Source organism: Propithecus coquereli, unplaced genomic scaffold, assembly GCF_000956105.1.
Source record: "Propithecus coquereli isolate 6110/MARCELLA unplaced genomic scaffold, Pcoq_1.0 Scaffold285, whole genome shotgun sequence".
Classification (NCBI taxonomy): domain Eukaryota; kingdom Metazoa; phylum Chordata; class Mammalia; order Primates; family Indriidae; genus Propithecus; species Propithecus coquereli.
The window spans coordinates 2,589,875-2,610,078 of NW_012148452.1; the positions used below are offsets into that span (position 1 = coordinate 2,589,875).

At 40.7% G+C, this 20,204-nt stretch overlaps 1 protein-coding gene across 1 annotated transcript in view; it reads right to left on the reverse strand.

Annotated features, from left to right (window-relative positions):
- RAD51C (RAD51 paralog C) overlaps positions 1-4,470 on the reverse strand; it is a 26,389-nt gene extending 21,919 nt beyond the window's left edge. Inside the window, exons 1-3 of the mRNA XM_012648402.1 lie at positions 4,327-4,470; positions 1,131-1,389; positions 373-529 (exon numbers count right to left, since the gene is read on the reverse strand). Coding sequence (XP_012503856.1) covers positions 373-529; positions 1,131-1,389; positions 4,327-4,444 — 534 coding nt within the window. The 5' untranslated portion in view covers positions 4,445-4,470. The remainder of the gene's footprint in view (positions 1-372; positions 530-1,130; positions 1,390-4,326) is intronic.
- Between the last annotated feature and the right edge of the window lie 15,734 nt (positions 4,471-20,204).

A 20,204-nucleotide genomic window follows, 5' to 3' on the forward strand; every position in this document is an offset into this window, starting at 1 on the left:
TATATATATATATGTATATACTGGAATCCATTTAACAACATTTGCTTATATTAAGGTGTCCAACATTAACTTATATCTGGCAAATTGGAATATGATGATTTGAAATCATACACTGAAATACATATATAAGTTTTGCCCCAAAGCTCCTGCAGTAAGAAGCAAGGACCATAAAAGAGGAAGAAAAAGTCAAGCTAGGCTGTGGCATTTCTTTTTCTGTAACAGAGATATAAGAGTTTCACACTAGTATACTGTCAATCATTAAGCTTCAAGTTCCAGATGGTCTCTTGCTGAGGTTTCAGATGAGCACAAATGCAACTTACTTTTATTATACAGAAAAAAAAAAGGATCATTTGCTAACTTACCCTCTCTTACGTGTGTTCCTGCTACAAGCTGAAGGTGCTGAATGCAGGCAGTAGCAAGGTCTACCACTCTATCAACCATAAAACTTCCCTCTGTATCAATAAAAACTGCTTCACCTGCCACTCCTCCAAAACATTCTGGTATCTGCACATCTACTGCCAACTGAATACTGTCAAGAGAAAAGTCAAATGATCAAATCATTATCATGATCATCTAAGACAGTGTTTCTTAAACTCCAGATAGCAAATAGTTACCCCTAAAATTTTTATAAATGCAAATATTCTCCCCAAGGAAACAGAAATGTCTGACTCTGTATGACTCTAGATATATGTGAATCAATTGATGCTTGGATTAGGGGGTAAACATGCCTATAAAACCAAGATTAAGAACTTTTTAATGATTTTTAGGCCTCTGGAAATAGAATCCTTTTCTTATCATATATAAACCGACTATGAAACATCTGACTTTCAAATATATTCTCAGGAGTGAATTAATAAAGTAGAAGCTGCTTTGTTTACCCTTATGACTGCACTACATTATTGCAAAAGAAACATTTGATATCAAAATAATTGCATCAATTTATCAAGATGGGGTGCTGAAGTAACACAAATGTGATTTTAAGTTGGTTTTAGTTTGATGCACACGCACATGCACATTAAGAGCACATACATGCCTTTTTTGGTCTCCTGATTGTAAACCAACAGCACGATACTGTCTTACATATTTTAATATATTAAGCCCACCCTTAAGAAGGGAACATTTTATTTTACCATAATTGTGTTTTTCCAACACCTGGTGCACCACAAATTTCTGTTGTTTTCATTAAGGGTACTCCACCCCCAAGAATATTATCTAGTGCCGAACAGAAGGTAATTATGAAGCCCTGGGTATGCTCCTGCTCAAGAAGTTCCAGTGCTGTACACTTCTTGCCTGACTCAGATGTACCAGCATATCTTGATTTATTTGTGAGACATTTTCTTCTTATAATTTGCAGAGTTTCTAAGGCTTCCTCTTTTGATATCCCAACTTCTGAAAGTAAAATAAAAAAAATCCTAATTTTAGAGATTTAAAACAGACTAATATAATAATGGCTTACCTTCATTAATTTTAATTTTTAGATAAAAATGATGCTAAAAGTAGAGAAACATAAAAATGTAACATTCCTTTAACTATTTAATTTTTCAACTTAATAAAGGCAGTTGTCTCTGTTTTCTTAGTCGTCACATAAAGATTTTCCTATTCAACCAAAGCATTTCTGGGCCTGGGAGGTGGCTCACGCCTGTAATCCTAGCATTCTGGGAGGCCAAGGCAGGAGGATCACTTGAGGTCAGGAGTTTGAGACCAGCCTGAGCAAGAGCAGGACTCCATCTCTACTAAAAACAGAAAAAATTAGCTGGGCAACTAAAAATAGAAAAAATTAGCGGGGCATGGTGGTGCATGCCTCTAGTCCCAACTATTCAGGAGGCTGAGGCAGGAGGATTGCTTGAGCCCAGAAGTTTGAGGTTGCTGTGAGCTAGGGCTGACGCCACGGCACTCTAGCCCAGGCAACAGAGCAAGACTCTGTCTGAAAAAAAAAAAAAAGCATTTCTGAGTACCTATTAAGAGTGTCTCAGGAGGTAGAAATAAAAATGTACTAGCAGTCCTTCCTTTTACTATCCCTTTTGGTCTTATGAAGCCATAATTATCTTGTTCTCATAAGGCATACAAATTATTTTTCAGATGAGAAAGAAAATGGCTTATTTGACTGCCTAAAACAAGGTACAACTTTAAGAAGTGAATGTGCATAATAAAAACTTTGCCAGAGGCGGTGGCTCATGCCTGTAATCCCAGCACCTTGGGAGGCCAAGGGGTCGAGATCAGCTTGGGAACATGGTGAGACCCTGTCTCCACAAAAAATTTGTTTAAAAATTAGCCAAGCTCGGTGGTGTGCACCTGTAGTCCTAGCTACTTGGGAGCCTGAGGCAGGAGGATCACTTGAGCCCAGGAGTTTGAGGCTGCAGCACACTGTGATGGTACTATGAATAGCCACTGCACTCCAATCTGGGCAACATAGCAAGACCCCATCTCTTGGAAAAAAACCACTTTTCACGGAAACACTGATGTAATAAATACATGTAACACACCAAAATATTTAATAAGAACAATTATTCAATGCACAAATATCTTAAGCAATACACAATTTCATTCCTGACAATACGACCTGAGAAAAGGAAATGGCAATTACATGGCAACCTGCTAAAGAAATAACGGTGAGGATGACAACACTTTTCAGTTTGATATATCAGTGCTTGATTTGGTAATGATATGAACCATAAATGTGATGCTAATAAAAGATAATGGTGGTAGCTGGACATGATGGCATGCTCCCCTAGTACCAGCTATTCAGGAGGCTGAGGTGGGGAGGATCGCTTAAGCCCAGGAGTTGAGACCATCCTGGGATACAGCAAGGCCCCATCTCTCCAGAAAGACAATGGTGGTGGTAAGTATGTAAGAAATGTAAATCCTATCCAATGCAAGAGCCTGAACTCTGGAGCTAGACTGCTAGGGTTTGTAAATCCTGACTGCACCCACTCCCCAGCACCCCCTACCTCCCACCTCACCCCCAGCAATCCCTGGAACCTATGAAACCACATCACTTACTGTGTGACTTTGGGCAAGTTGTTAACAAACTTTTGTCTGTCTCAGATTTTTTCCTTCTATAAAAAGGGAACAAGGCCCAGCATGGTGGCTCACGCCTGTAATCCTAGCACTTTGGGAAGCCCAAGTGGGAGGATCGCTTGAGGCTAGGAGTTCAAGACCAGCCTGAGAAACACAGCAAGATCCTGCCTCTACGAAAAATACAAAAATTAGCCAGGCCTGGGCCTGTAGTCCCAGCTACTCAGGAGGATTACTTGAGCCCAAGAGTTTTAGGTTGCAGTGAGATACAATGACCCCACTGCACTCTAGCCCTGGCAAAGAGTGAGATCTTGTCTCAAAAAAAAAAAGAAAAGAAAAGAGGAGACAATACACGTAAAAAGTTTGGTAGAATACAAGGCCATCCAAAATGGTCAATAATTGTTAACGATTATTATTCAGAATCTCTCACTTCTTCTTTTGAAAACCAACATGTTGAAAGAAAAAGAGCCTATCAAACATTAGGGGATCACTTAAAACAAACAGTTAAGGTTAGGTCCACAATACTTATTCTTGAGTGGTGAGTTGAAACCTCCTTACTTTCCATCACTAAGGGCAATAACTTAAGATTCTGTTCTATCTTCTTCAGCAAATAGCACAGGTCTGGGCATACTACAGTGTAAAATGTGCACAGCGAGAATGACCACAGCCAGCTTCATTTTTTTTACATCTCAGGATGCTGTGATTCTCACCAACGTATAACGTGCAGCGCGCTGGAATACGAGCTTTTGGGTTTTTCAATGAATTACTAAGAGAAGGGAGAGAAAGGGTGTCTTCTTTCTACTGCTTTCTCCAGGTTTTGGGGAATTCTACTCCCTTTCTCACTTAGTGTCTACCGACACTTCTACGCGAAACCTGCCTATCTAAAATTAAGATCCCGCTGTGGATCGTGGAAGAGCGAAAATTAGCTTGTCTGGTTTCAATTCTAGTCTCCGCTATTACCTAGCCCAGTTATCATGTAGTTACTTAACCTCCTCAAGATCAGTTCTCTCATCTATATATTGAACATAATATTCCATGTAAGAGGGTTCTTTTGGGTATAAAGGAGATAATTCTCAAAGCGTTCAGCAGGCACTGCCACAGAAAAAGCAATTAAATGTTTTCACGACCACAGTTCTAATCATTCGGACAATTTTTAAGTGGAGGTAAAGAGCTGCTTCACATTGTAAACGCGGCAGCAGGGGGAGGCAGCAGACTCTGAAGCAAACTGGGTTGAAGCTTGAGGCGGGAGAAAAAAGGGGGCGGGGCCGAGGGCGGCCTGATGTGCCTGAGCTTGCAGTCGGGAGTCGTTACCTTTGCTGAGCTCGGAGGGTTTCACCTCTAGGAGTTCCTCTGCAGCCTGGAACCCTGCAGACACAAGCTTCACCCGCACCGCTGGTGAGAGCGGGAAACTCACTAAATCCCGCTGCATTTGAAAGCGGTAACCCTACGCGCGCAGTCGCGCAAACACAGAGCCGCTAAACCCCGCGCAGCCAAACTCCGCCTGGCAGCGCCAGGCCGTGCCGTGTGACGTCAGGCGTAAAGCGGAAGGGGCGGGGTCTGCGGCCTGGATGCACGAGGTTCTAGGCTTTGTCTCTCTGCGGTGGCTTGTAAATTTTCACACTTCGGCACCATTTCCGTTATGATTTCCCCAAATCCCGTTTAGGGTTTCCCAATCAAATGTACATCCTGACAGTAAAGAGATGGATGGGGACTGTAAGGTGGAGAGGTAGGCCCAGTGGGTTCTGCACACCATGTTTCCTCACCTCCACCCTGGCCTGTCTGGTGGAAGCCTCAGAATCTTTACTAGGAATGAACTCCCAGAGTGAGAGTAGTGAGAGTAATGAACGCACACCAGTTTTTTTTGGTGTGAAAAGTCCAAGAAACAGTCACATAAGGATTAATCTGCGTGGCCACTATAGGGTTCCAGTCTCTCGCCGGCCGTCCCCCTTGCCTGCCCCCCCTCGCTTTTCCCGCCCTCGCGAAGGATTGTGGGCCAGCCCCCCCACCACCGCGGGCGTCCTCGGCGCCCAATCCCCGCACCCACCCACGCTTTCACGCGAGTCGAGTGCGGAGCATGGAGGTTTCTGAGACCGTTAGTGCTACATGGCCTGCCTAGCTTAAGAAGTAGCTGGAAAAGTAAGCAAATAATGTCCCCATCGTGGGCCTGAGCTCCTTGGGTCCTGAGAGGGAGGGATTGGGCTGCGCAAGAGCGGTTCTGGTACAGAATTGGGAATGAGGTGTTCATGGCATAGAGTTGACCACTTTTAAAATACAGAACCTCAGGGGAACTGGGAGGCAGTTTGAACCGTGACTTGTGAGGTCTTTCCTTGCCTAGGTATGATTTATTTAGCGGAGTAACGTTCCCTACCTGTTGGCGACGATTCTTAGCCTTGACTTTTCTTCCCAACTTAAAGGAACTCTTTAAACATTGAAATCAGAGTCCTTTAAGTGCATAAGGTCTAAGGAAGGAAACAACGTATGTCGAGCACCTCAGCAAGTCCCACAGTTTAAAATGCTCGTAGGCATGCCACGAGAAATATAAGGACATAGAAGCCCAGCACAGTTTTCCTGAAGCCAAAATTCAAACCTAGTATCCTTTTTACTATCGTGAGCTACCTCCAAACTGTGAACACCTATTGACGGGAAGAATGCGAGAAGCGTTTATACCCCATTTGGTAGATCAGGGAAGGTCTGGGAGGACTGGTCAAAATGTGGTTCGCCGCTAAGTATATTGCTTAACTTCCAATATGAGCTGCGTCTGGGCACTCACTGGATATTACATAAATATTGTCCTCAGGAAGAATTCGTGCTTATGTTTATAAAGCAACCAGATTCTTGGGCAAGAAAGAGATGGTGTTACTACATTCAGCAATAGCTCTTTAATTTGGTCAAACTCATTGGAATCGGTCATATTTAGAATTTTGCTTTCTTGGCAGCGGAGAGTTAAGAAACTAGTCAGCTCTATGTGTAGCTGTACAATTAGGTGTTATTAATATCTTCTGACCTGTGAGGTGCCTATAATAATTATTATTTTCATCATCATTAATATTTCTGTAATGAAGTTTTCTGTGTAGTCATGCTTTCAAACTAAGATCCAGGTTTATGAAGGCAGGCACTAGGAACTAAAGCTATGGGATAAATATGGAAGGTGCACCTTCCTGTATTGTCAGTTTTCTCAAAATTTTGTTTAGGGAAGGAAAAGTTGAATGATTTAATGAGTGAGTCATTTGAAATTTTTCATATTAAACAAGCAGTATATTGTGGAGTAAAATGCAAATATGAAAGTAAATTTTAAGATAAATGTAAGATTTCAAAGACAGATCAGGCTTAAACTGGATACTTGAGTAGTCTCCCAGAGCCCCTTGAGAATGTTTTTTGTTTTCCTTTGGAATTTGGGGTTAGTTGATGAAAAAGTTTGACAGGCACTGCTGTGGGCAAATGAGCATGGCCTTGGGTGTCATACAAATTTGGATTTGTATGGCAGACATCTCTGGGAGTTACCAACTGTGTGACCTCCGGCAAGTTACTCCGTTTCCTCATTTGCAAGTACAAGAGGATATTTCATGGAGTTGTTGGAAAGATTAAATTAACAAATATAAAGTACTTAGCACAGAAAAGATACTTAATATTAATAAATCTTAGTCTCAGGCCTGGCATGGTGGCTCATGCCTGAAATGAATGCCAGCATTTTGGGAGGTGAGGCAGAAAGATCACTTGAGGCCAGGAGTTCAAGACCAGCTTGGATAGCATAGTGAGATCCTGTCTCTACAAGAAAAAGAGAAATTAGCTGGACGTGATGGCGCGTTTCTGTACTCCCATCTACTCAGGAGGCTGAGGCAGGAGGATGGCTCGAGCCCAGGAGTTTGACGTTGCTGTGAGCTAGGCTGACACCATGGCACTCTAGCTGGGGCAACAGAGTGAGACTCTTGTCTCAAAAAAAAAAAAAAAAACTTCTTTAAAGCCTCAGACATATATTTGGAGTTGCAGTATCAATTGCATAAGGCCGTATACATAGTAGAAGTTCCATATGTATTTGTTGTCCACAAATTCCTTGAAACACTCTTCTCACTTGACTTCTGGATGCCACATCTCCTGATTTCCTCCCTACCCATCTGGTTACAAATGTCTCCTTTGCAAGCTCATCCTCCATAACCTGAGCATGAAAGGTTAGAGTTCGTTTAAGGTCCTTCTGCTGACTCTGTTCTCTCTGTCTGTATGTGTGTGAGTGTGTGCGTGTATGTGTGTGTATGTATGTATGTGTGTGTATGTATGTATGTGTGTGTATATATATCTATCTCAGTCTCTCTGCTATCTTATCCATATTCACAGCCTCACTATTTATATGTAGTGACTCTCAAATTTATATTTCTGGTCCTGACCTGTTCTCTGGCCTTCTGATGCAAATATCTAATTGCCTACTGGACAATTCAAAGTCTCTTCTAACTCAGCCTATCTTAAACCTAACTCATTATCTTCATCCAGAACTTGCCCTCTTCCTGCATTCCCTACCTCCATGAGCCACATATCTAACCTTTCATCTGCACAAACCAGAAACCTAGGAATCATGTTTGACACCTTCTTTCTTTTCACTCCCCCTGTTCAATGTTCAAGGTATGCACAAATCATATCAGTTTTCTCTCTGAAATGTCTTGATTACGTACATGTCTGTTCTTCTAGTAGGTACTGCAAGAGCCTTTTAGCTGTTCCCTTTAACTTCTCTTCCCCTCTGCTCCAGTCTTCTCCCACACTGTAGCCAAAGTGGTCTTTCTGCAATACATTTTAGTTCATGTCACTCTCTATTTGCTTTTAGGGTAAAGACTAAATTTCTTTCTTTTTTTTTTTTTTAAGACAAGGTCTTGCTCCGTCACCAGGGCTAGAGTGCAGTGGTGTCATCATAGCTCACTGCAACCTCAACCTCCTGGGCTCGAGCTGTCGTCCTGCCTCACCCTCCGAAGTAGCTGGGGACTATGGGCATGTGCCACCATGCCTGGCCAATTTTTCTATTTTTTGTAGAGATAGGGTCTGGCTCTTGCTTAGGCTGGTCTTTGAACTGACCTCAAGCAGTCCTTCTGCCTTGGCCTCCTAAAGTGCTAGGATTACAGGTGTGAGCCACCATGCCCAGTCTAAATTTCTTAATAAGGCTTACAAAAGCCTTGAATGTTCTGGCCCCTGTTTATCTCTTTAGCCTCATCCTTTTCCTTTCTCCCCTTTACTCCCTCCACTCCAGCCATTCTGGCCCTTTTTTAATTCTTTGTGTGTACCAGCCTTCATCCCTCAACAGAGCCTTTGCATATGCCTATAATATTACCTCTCCCTCCTTTACCCAATTAACTACTATTAATATATATCCTTCAGATGTCAGCATGCATTGACCCCTACTCTGACCCTGAACCTCCACCTCAGCAAACTCCTTCAAAACTAGGCCAAATCTTTAAAGTTCTCATAGCACCAAATGTATTCATGTGATCATTTATTTGACATATGTCTATCCAACTAGACTGAAAAAAAGTTTCAATAGAGCAGGGACCATTTGGATTTTACTCATTGTTTTCCTAGGGCTCCTTCACAGTGTGTGGCTTTTTTTGTTTGTTTTGGAGAAGCTTTTTTTTATTGTTTTTGAGACACAGTCTCATTCTGTTGCCCAGGCTGGAGTGTGGTAGCATCATCATAGCTCACTGCAGCCTCTAACTCCTGGGCTCAGGAGATCCTTCTGCCTCAGCCTCCTGAGCAGCTGAGACTATAGCACATGCCACCATGCCTGGCTAATTTTTTTTTTTTTTAATAGTTTGTAGAGGCAGGGTCTCACTATGTTGCTCAGGCTCATAGCCTCAGGTGATCCTCCTGCCTCAGTATCCCACAGTGCTAGGATTGCACGCATGAGCCACCGTGTCCGGTCCAGTGTATGGCTTAGATGTTCAGTAGGTACTTGTTAAGTGAATGGATAATTAAAAGATTAACTTGCTCATTACTCCTTATATTTTTTTATTTTTTATTCATAAATATAGTAGAAAATGTATACTTGTAGAAAGTATATACTTATAGAAAACAAAATACAGAGAATATTAAAAAAGAAAACGGATTCATAATCTTTTTCTTCAACTCATACATAATCATATTAACATTTTGGTTTCTTTTTCTTTTTTTTGAGATTGGGTCTCACTCTGTCACCTGGGCCAGAGTGCAGTGGTACAATCAATCATAGCTCACTGCAACCTCTAACTCCTGGGCTCAAATCATCCTCTTGTTTCAGCCTCCCAAGAAGCTAGGGCTATGGGCCCACACTACCACATCTGGTTAATTTTTTTTTTTTTTAAGTTTTTGTAGAGATGGAGTCTCACTATGTTGCCTAGGCTGGTTTCCAACTCCTGGCCTCAAACAATCCTCCCAACTAGGCCTCCCAAAGTGCTGAGATTATAGGCATAAGCCACCACACCTGGCCTACAAGTTTATATATTTATTTTAAATACTTGTAATCAAATCATGAAGAAATTTGTATATCTTTTATTTTTTACTTAATATCTTGTCAAAAGCCACTCCCCCATGATTTCACCACTTATACTCCTACTACCAGTGTATGAGGGCTGGTTTTCCCACCCCTATGGTAGCAATGGTCCTTGGCAGTCAAAATCTTTTCATGTGGCCGGGTGCGGTGGCTCACGCCTGTAATCCTAGCACTCTGGGAGGCCGAGGCAGGCAGATCGTTTGAGCTCAGGAGTTCGAAACCAGCCTGAGCAAGAGCGAGACCCCGTCTCTACTAAAAATAGAAAGAAATTAATCGGACAACTAAAAATATATAGAAAAAATTAGCCGGGCATGGTGGCGCATGCCTGTAGTCCCAGCTACTCGTGAGGCTGAGGCAGAAGGAATGCTTGAGCCCAGGAGTTTGAGGTTGCTGTGAGCTAGGCTGACGCCATGGCACTCACTCTAGCCCGGGCAAAAGAGTGAGATTCTGTCTCAAAAAAAAAAACTTTTCATATGATTTCATTTTCATATGGCTTTATTTCATATGATTTTATTCATATATTTTATCATCATGATTATCTCATTTAGATCCCTTGCATTTTTATTTTTTTAATTTTTAAAAATTTTAATTAATTAATTAATTTTTGAGACAGCCTCACTCTGTTGCTCAGAAAGAGTGCAGTGTTGTCATCACAGCTCACTGCAACCTGCAACTCTTGGACTCAAGCAATCCTCCTGCCTCAGCCTCCCAAGTAGCTGGGACTACAGGCACTTGGCACCACACTCAGATAATTTTTCTGGTTTTTATAGAGTCATGGTCTTGCTCTTGCTCAGGCTGGTCTTGAACTCCTGGCTTCAAGCAATCTTCCCTTCTTGGCCTCCCAGAGTGCTAGGATTACAAGTGTGTTCCATTGTGCTGGCTTATTTTTATTTTTAGTAGTGGTAAAACCTGTAACAAAATTGAGCATCTTCACCATTTTTAAGTCTACAGTTCAGTAGTGTTAATTATATTCACATTGTTGTACAACTGATTTCCAGAACAATTTTCATTTTTCAAAACTGAAACTCTGTACTTATTAAACAACTCCTATTTCCTCCTTCTTTAGTCCCTGCCAACCCTATTCTACTTTATGTTTCTGTGAGTTCAACTACCCTGTGAAACTTCATATAAGTGGGATCATATAGTATTTGCCTTTTTGTAACTGGCTTATTTCACTTGGCATAATATACTCAAGGTTCATATTGTAGCATGCATCAGAATTTCCTTTCTTTTTAAGGCTGAGTAATATTCATTTCTATGTATATACAACATTTTGTTTATCCATTCATGTGTGGACAGACACTTGGGTTGTTTCCACCTCTTGCTATTGTGAATAATGCTGCTATGAACATGGGTGTATATTCTTTGCCTACTTTTTAATTGGGCTACATTTGATTTAAAATAGTTGTTTGTAATAGGTCTATGTTATAAAAAATTATCTGAAACAATGGCTAACACTTATCGTGCTTATTATAGACCAAGTATTCTGCTCTGTTTTGTCTGACATCAAAACCCATGCTCTTGGCCGGACGTGGTGGCGTGCGCCTGTAGTCTCAGCTACTCAGGAGGCTGAGGCAGGAGGATCCTTTGAGCCCAGGAGTTTGACGTTGCTGTGAGCTATGATGATGCCACTGCACTCTAGCCTGGGCAGCAGAGCCAGACCCTGTCTCAAAAAAAAACAAACAAACAAGAAAACCCCCATGCTCTTAACCTTTATGCTGCCTGTCCTCTCATATGCATATTCTGTCATACAGGCTATTTGCCTAATCTGTATATTGCAAATGTTTTCCCACTGTGCCATGTGTATTTAAACTTCGTTTTATGAAGTTTTCTACTTTATTTATTTATTTATTTATTTTTGGCCCAGACCTCACAGAGATGAAGAGGATTTCTATTTTATAGAGATTTCTGTATGTAAATCTAGTCAAATTTTGTATTTAATATTTTTTTTGTATTTAATTTTGACTTTGGTAACATGCTTAGAAAGTCTTTCACTTCTTTAAAATTATAAACATAATTTTTTATTTGTATTTTTTCTACACATGGTTTTGATTTACATTTGAATTTTTTAATCTATCTGATTTTTAAAAAAAAAACTAGGAGGAAGCATTTTTTTCTTCTTTCCGGGAGTAAGCTAATTTTCTCAGCAGTCTTTGTAATCTTTCCCCCCTGTGTATGAAATGATACTTTTATCAAATATTTTTATGTATTTCGGTCTTATAGTCTTGGTATAAAACCTCTCGAGTCATCGAGTCTGTTCTTTTAAAATATCCTAGTTGATTCAGTTTATAAAGGTTTTATACATTTGGTTAAGAGTTTTGCATATTTGTTCATAAGTGAGATTGATTTGTGGGATTATTATGTCTGCTTTGTCTGGTTTTGCTAACAGTTATGCAGTCTTTGTATAATGAATTTAAGAAGCTTTTCCACTTTTTTCTAACTAACTTCTGTTAGTATTTAACAAACATACCTATTTCCTCATTTTTTTCTAATCAAAGAAACGTTGTGGCTCTCCTCAAAGGATATTAAAGTATGAAGAGTTTCTGTGAGGATTGTAACAGTAGTATTTTTTTTAACTTGCTTGAGGTAGAAGAGAGTAGAGGACAGACAACCTTTTTGCCCTAAGGCAGACTGTCTTGAGCATATCTTTCGATAACTTGGCCAATACAATGAAATTCTTGTGAAATATTTAACCTGGGCTTTGGGAAGATTATGGGCCCCTTAAGGACTCTGTGTTATAAGTTGAGAAGGCACTGCTAGTCACAAATCTTCTGAAACTGGCATTTTGGATGTAAGAATTGTTTGGTGGTAATAGCACTATAGTTCACATACATCATCTTTTCCCATACACAAGTTGTTCTCAACTAGATTGCAAGGTATCTTAATTTTATTTCACAACACAAAATGTAGATATTTTATTTACAGATTTTATATATATACACATATGTGTGTGAATATATTACATAATACTTCCTTCTTTGAAAAGGAAAGTATATAAAAATCAAACTGGTAGACTGTCGGAAGATCAGACTTGAGGAGTACTTTCTGCTTGCCTCACAGAATCCCCTCACCCTTTACCCAAATATTTTTTTCTTCCGTCTCAGACACTAATATGCTCTCAGTTGTTGCTTGTCAATCTTTAATAAAATTTTTAAAAATGGTATTATTTCTTCCTGTTTTAAAGATAATTTATTTTGTCAGAGAGAATAGTTAAGAGTCCTTCTGTAAATAAAAAGACTTGGGAAATAGGGTGTTTCTGGTGTGATCTTGGAGAGACAACTGTTAAATTTAGAAACTCCAATTCTCATTTACAGTGAGGAAGGAGAGGGTTGAGAAGAGTGATAATATTTATTATGTGTACATGAAGATGTGAATTATTATTTATTATGTGGACATGAAGATGTGAATTATTAATCATTGCCTGAGATAGCATTTACTCTTTTTTGAGGACTCTAATAGGCGTCTAGGAGGGCTCAGGAGTTTCTTGTAGAATGGATTCTCCAGTGGTCTTGTTCTGCATTTCGGAAACGCCTGTGAAAAAGCAGAGGATGACCCTGTGCTTGTAGTGTCGAGTACGGGAGGTTTTAAGGACACCTCCAAACACAACTTATTGCTGATTGAGAGGAGGGACACTGATCACGGAGGTTTTTCCAAAGGTGAGGGGCATCTGTCGTACTCTTGAGTGTGGAAGGGAGCGCTCCGTGAGCTTTTCCTAGTTTGTTTTGTTCAAAATTGGAAGTAATGTTTGTGAGCCTGGGCAACATAGCAAGACCTCCTCTCCACAAAAAGAAAAAAGAAAAGCGTTTGTGCACTTGATCTTTCAAGTAAGAGTGAACTACGAAGAAGCACCCAAGAGAAGGAAAAAAAAAAAGTAAGCGTGATCATTTGCTGCATGTTTGAAAGAGCAGTTTGTACTTATGCTTGACGCTTTGGACTGACAACCTATACATAGACTGGATTTTCAAAGATACTTTTACCGAATTTCATCTTGGTAGACTTGCTTATTTAAGTTATGAGTATAGCGGCTTAACTGCGTCAGAAATCCCAGGGACAGAGGCGGGCGCGTGGTGCGCGCCTGTTGTCCTCCCTACTCCGGAGGCTGAGGCAAAAGGATCCCCTGAGGCCAGGAGTTTTCGTTGGGGGTGGGGGGGGAAGAAATCACAAAATCACAGTGTTATCAGTAGCGCCAAATCCTCAAAGGCAGGAGCTAATTTATGTGTTTACATTTTAATCCGTAAAGCGTCTTTAAGTTTTATTTCAGTAGCATTACCAAGCTTGCTGGAAAAGGACGCGTCGAATGAGATCAGCAAAAGGGGTGTGGAATATGCAGATAAAGCGCAGTGACTGCTGGTCATTCGTACCCTAAGCTTATGTTTCCTAATATTACGACATATCCAGATATACAAAATTACTGCTACATGGATATTATAGTTGGAAAATCTTCATTCCGCAAGTGAGAGGCTGTATAGACCGCATGAGAAAAATGACCCTACTTTAGAGTGGTTTGAATCTGCCTGTGAGGGGCCAGGTAAGAGTAGTAGCTCATACTTACCTGGCAGGGGAGATACCATGATCACGAAGGTGGTTTTCCCAGGGCGAGGCTCATCCATTGCACTCCGGATGTGCTGACCCCTGCGATTTCCCCAAATGTGGGAAACTCGACTGCATAATTTGTGGAAGTGGGGGACTGCGTTCGCGCTATCCCCTGATTTGACTTGTTCAAAGATAGATTATGCGTTTGCTAGTGCGTCGTGTGTGCTTATTTATTTTTTTTAGTCTGCTGTATTTAGGGTTTCTAGGTTTTTGTTTTATTTTGTGTGTGTGATGGGATTTGTGGATAGTTTAGTTTTGTCTGACGTGTTTTGTTGTGTGAGAAATAAGGATGTCAGTGAATCAATGGAAGAACAGCATATTTTACCCAACGAAAATATTTACTGTTTTTTCTCCTTTCTACTGAGTTTGCATCGTCTATCATTCCATACTTAAGTGTACACACGCCATTTAGCTCGTAGTTATTGGTGAGCACATGAGTTATTGGTGAGCACATGCATTAGTTGTCGTTCTCTTGCGTTTTTTTTTACTTAAGACAAGGGAAGGGTTTTAAAGCCAAGTCTCTGAATACGTAGGGTTAGTTTGTTTGTCTGTTATGGAAGCCAATATAATATATATATATATATATCCCTTACACCCCCTTCTCACCATTAAGCTACTGTAAAGGGTTACCACAAAGTTATTGGTTTGAAGCTACACAAAATGTTTTATATCTCATGGCAGTCAGAAGCCTAGGGGGCTGCATTTCTCAGGAGGCTCTAGGAAAGAATCTGTTTCCTTGCATTTTTTAGCTTCGAGAAGCTGACTTCACTCCCTCCATTTTCAAAGCCAGCAATTTAGAAAATCTGACTTCTCTTTTTTTTTTTTTTTTTGAGACAGAGTCTCACTGTGTTGCCCAGGCTACAGTGCCGTGGCGTCATCCTTGCTCACAGCAACCTCAAACTCCTGGGCTCAAGCGATCCTCCTGCCTCAGCCTCCCGAGTAGCTGGGACTACAGGCATGCGCCACCATGCCCGGCTAATTTTTTTCTATATATTTTTAGTTGTCCGATTAATTTCTTTCTATTTTTAGTAGAGATGGGGTCTCGCTCTTGCTCAGGCTGGTCTCGAACTCCTGAGCTCAAACAATCCGCCCACCTCGGCCTCCCAAAGTGCTAGGATTACAGGCGTGAGCCACCACGCCTGGCCTCTCTTTCATTCTTGTAATCTCTCTTTCTCTGGCCCTGCTGTGTCCTTCTCATAAGGACTCTGTGATTATGTTAGGCTCACCTGGATAATCAAACATAATCTTTTCATCTTAAATCCTTAATCACATCTGGAAAGTAACAGATTCACAAGGTTCCAGGGATTAGGAAGGAAGACATTTTCGGTGGGGTATTATTCTGCCTACATCATCCAAAGTCTCCAATTCGTCAGGAGCTTTTGATGTCACCAAAAGGGGCTTGGAGTATGTAGATGAGCGCAGTGTCTTCTGGTCTTATTTACACTGTACATATATTTCTTAGGATTTTGCAAATATTATAGGTCCAAAATGTTGTTGTCTGGCTCTTATAATTTGGAGACGTCTTTATGTTGTGAGTGATGAGCTAGAACTTGTGCAAGGTGATTGACTCTAAGTGTAGTGTATTTGGAATCTGAGGGTGAGATGCCATACAATTCTTTCAATTCATACTTACCTGGCAGGGGAAATACCATGATCACGAAGGTGGTTTTCCCAGGGCGAGGCTTATCCATTGCACTCCGGATGTGCTGACCCCTGCGATTTCCCCAAATGTGGGAAACTCGACTGCATAATTTGTGGTAGTGGGGGACTGCGTTCGCGCTTTCCCCTGTATTGTTCTCTGAAGGATAGAAATTGTTCTCTACCATTAGTCCTGTTCTCTGAACTGTGGTTTCCGAGTAATAACATGTGTATGTGACTTTGAAAACATTGTGTAATGGGGTTTGGTCTGAAAGAGTCCACTGTCTGATTTTTAGCTGTTTTTTCTGGTGACTTAATGTTTTTGTGCTGGTATTTATAATAAGAATTTACTTAATGTTTCTCATCCCAATACCTTCCCTCCTCTAGCCTTGCACTATAAATGGAGCAATTTTTGGTTCCCATGTCGCGGCCCGGATTGCAGAATGGGGGATGGACACAGAAAGAAACACACAGACACACACAAGGACATACAAGACTGCAGTGGGGATTCCACCAGTCGCTTTATTCACTGTTCGGCAGCTACGTCCTGGCACGTGACTGCCTTGGGCGCCCTGAGGAAAATACATTTTCATTCCTTCCAGACTATTGCTTAAGGGAAGCAGACGTTTGCATCTTAACTTCTTGCGTCTTAACTTCTTTATCTCATTACCATATGCAGGACAACGAGATGCCTTGGCTTGTTTGCAAGACCCCAGGCGCTTGGTTATCTATCATAAAGCTATCTGTCAGATGCCTTGGCTTGTTTGCAAGACCCCAGGCGCTTGGTTATCTATCATAAAGCTATCTGTCATGAGGAATAGTTCTGTTTGATCAACAGGCCATGCCCGGGCCTATTGACCTCTGGCGCCATGGAGAGCACACCCAGTTTCGCTGACTCTGGGCTTAAGCCAATTTTTGCCCAAGGACGGTCCCTACATCCCATAGTTGTATATTTTTGTTATTTGTTTGACTTCTCATTTGGAAATACGAGAATATTAATAAGGCCTTATCCCACCCATAAAAAAATTAATGATGTTGTAGATTGTGTAGAGTGGTAGAAGAAAGGGCAGGAACAAATGTGAATGGTAGGAATATGTGATTTATTTACTACTTGTAAATAATAATGACTTCTTTCTGTTTGGTCAGTTTTTTAATTGATACATGATGATTGAACAAATTTCTGCATTACATGTGATGTTTTGATACATCATACAACCTGTATAACCCTGATAATCAAATCAGGGTAATTAGGATACCCATCATCTCAAACATTTATCCTTTGTGTTGGGAATAATATCAATTTTTAAATTTCATTTTGCTTAGTACAAAGAAATATATGCATTGATCTAGTTTCCTGCAACTTTTCTAAGTTCAGTTATGAATTTTTAGGGTTTTTTATGGTAAATGCTAATTTAAGATTTTCTACATAAACTTCCGTATCATTAATTAATTTAGTATCTTTAAGATGAAGAGTAAGTCATTGTCTCCTTCAATGATTAGGAGACACACAAGATGGAAATAAAGATTTTATTACTTACAGGTGAAAGGGGATACAAGGTATGCCCGAGGGCCACATGGAGGCTGGTCAGTGAGGAGAAGAACAGAGGGAAGGACCCATGGACCAAAGCTTTTATTGAGATTCAGGGTATCACCGAAGCAGGTTTCCGTGGGGAGTTCTCACCCTTGTTCATGCTTGTCTCGAACTCCTCCTGAGCTCAAGCGATTGTCCTGCTGCCTCATCTCCCAGAGTGCTGGGATTACAGGCGTGAGCCACCGAGACCAGCCAGGGATTAGTTTTCTAATGTTAAACCAACTTTACATTCCTGGGATAAATCTTACTTGATCATGGTGTCTTACCCTCTTATATATTACTTGATTTGGTTTCTAATTTTTTAAAGGAATTTTGTGTCTATGTTCATGAGGGATAATGGTCTGTATTTTTCTTATACGGTCTTTATCTGGTTTAGATATCAGAGTAATGCTGGCTTCTTAAAATAAATAGGAAAATGTTCTCTCCTGTTCTCTTTTCTCAGAGTTTGTGTAAGATTAGTATTGGGGATTTTGAACAGAAGAGTGACATGATCTAATTTAGGTTTTAGCAGGCTTCCTGGCTGCTCTGTTAACATAGCCTGAGGAAGCAAGGATGAAGGGAGGTGAGTCCAGACACTACAGCAATCTTATAGGCAGGAGATGAGAGCGGCTTGTCAAAAAGTGGTAACACACACCCATACACACAAAGTGGTAACACTGGAGGTGAAGGGTCAGATTCTGAATATAGTTTTAAGGAAAAACCAACAAGATTTTCTGATGGATTGGATGTGGGATATGAGAGGAAAGGAAGTAGAAAAGGATGACCCCCAAATCTGATTTATATTTCTCCTTTAATACATTTTTTTTCACCTATTCAAAAATAGAATCTAGAGGGCTGTCTCTCCTGCCCCTCCTCTTTGCCCACTGCCATTCACAGGTGGGGAGGCTGGAGTATCAACATGTCAAGGTACTCAGAATCCTGAGGGGAAGGCTGGTCTCCCTCTAGAACCTTTCTTTCTTTTTTTAAACTTATGCAAAACTTCTAATGTAAACTAAAGTAGAATAATACAGAATACTCCCATTTTACCATACCAGTTTAAGCATGGTCAATTCCAGGGCAGTCTTGTTTCTTCTATCCCTTTATAACCTAAAACACCCCCCCACTGGATTATTTTGAAGCAAAGCCCATATATCATAGTATGTATTTCATCCAAGATTAATTCATATCTCTAAAGATAGGGCTCTGTTTCTTTTTCTGGACATTTTTGACAGCTTTATCGAGGTATAATTTATATAGTGTAACATTAACCTATTGTATAATTTGATGATTTTTGGTGTATTTATATAGTTGCCCAACCATCACCATAATCCAGAATATTTTCATGACACCCCGCCCCCAAAATTCCCCTGTGTCCATTTGCAATCACTCCTGATTCCCATACCCCAACCCCAGCCACAGGCAGCAACTGATCACTGACTATCTCTATAGATTTGCCTTTTCTTGGAATTTCGTATAAAACAGAATCATATATAGTCTTTTGTGTCTGGCTTCTTTCACTTAGCGTAATGTTTTTGATATTCATCCATGTTGTTATATTTATCACTAGTTCCTTTTATTGATGAATAGTATTCTGTTACGTATGGATATATCACATTTTGTTTATCCTTCTCTTGATAGATACTTGGGTTATTTCCACTTTCGAGCCATTATGAATAATGTTGCTATGGACATTTGCACACAAGTCATTGTATCATCTGTGTCAACATATGTCTTCTTCTTTTTTTTTTTTTTTTTTTTGAGACAAAGTCTCACTGTGTTGCCCAGGCTAAAGTGCCATGGTGTCAGCCTAGCTCAAAGCAACCTCAGACTCCTGGGCTAAAGTAGTGATCCTCCTGCCTCAGCCTCCTGAGTAGCTGGACTATAGGTACAAACCACCCACGCCCAGCTAATACCCACCTAATTTTTTCTGTTTTTAGTAGAGACAAGGGTCTCGCTCTTGCTCAAGCTAGTCTTGAACTCTTGGCCTCAGGTGATCCTCCCTCCTTGGCCTCCCAAAGTAGTGAAATTACAAGCATAAGCCACGATGCCCTGCCTTTTGTCTATTTTTTAATTGGGTGGTTTGTCTTATCATCGAGTAGGACTCTTGCTCTGTATGTCCACAATATGCTTTATAATCTCCCCTCCGTTGGCTATGTAATTTCCCAGCCCAGCAAAAAATGTTAATGAGAGCTCCTTGTTAAAAAATTGTTAAGAATTCCAAGACATCGATAGCAGAGTATTAAACTAGGTATGTGCAGGGCCTTGTGCTACTGTGTAGGTAACATGTCTATGAACCCAGCCCTGACCTTGACGCCTTCTCCATCTCTTTTATAGATTTGCATAGGGCTCTCTCTCCCCTTCCCTAGGTTAATCTCTAACGAGCTGATAGCTCTTTGTTTCACCTAGAACCTATAATCCCCCGCAACTGAAACCTTCAGAAGAATCCATTGCCTCCCATCCAAAGCCTAAAGTGGGTAGTCTGGCATTCAGGGTCCTTCACTATCACACTGTAATGTTCCTTTCTATGCCAGATGTCCATGAACAGATACCCCTCCCCTCAGCCTTAAGACCAACACGTACTATTGACAATGATACATTCCTCTTGGCCTACAGTGCCCATCTTTACGTGGGTAAATCCTACCCCCCTTTTCTTTCCTTAACATTTATTTTAATTACATATAAATAGACTTCGCAATTAAATAAATAGCACATATAAATATCCCCTAACCTTCCACCTAAATCGCAGTTATCCTTTTTTTTTCTTTCCATACCTTTTATTCTCCCTTCATAAGTAGTATTATACTGTGTCTTCCCACTCCTGTCTCAAACGTCTTCCCTTCTAGGGAGCCGGCTCTGATTCCCTCTGAAGAAGTAATCTCTTGCTGG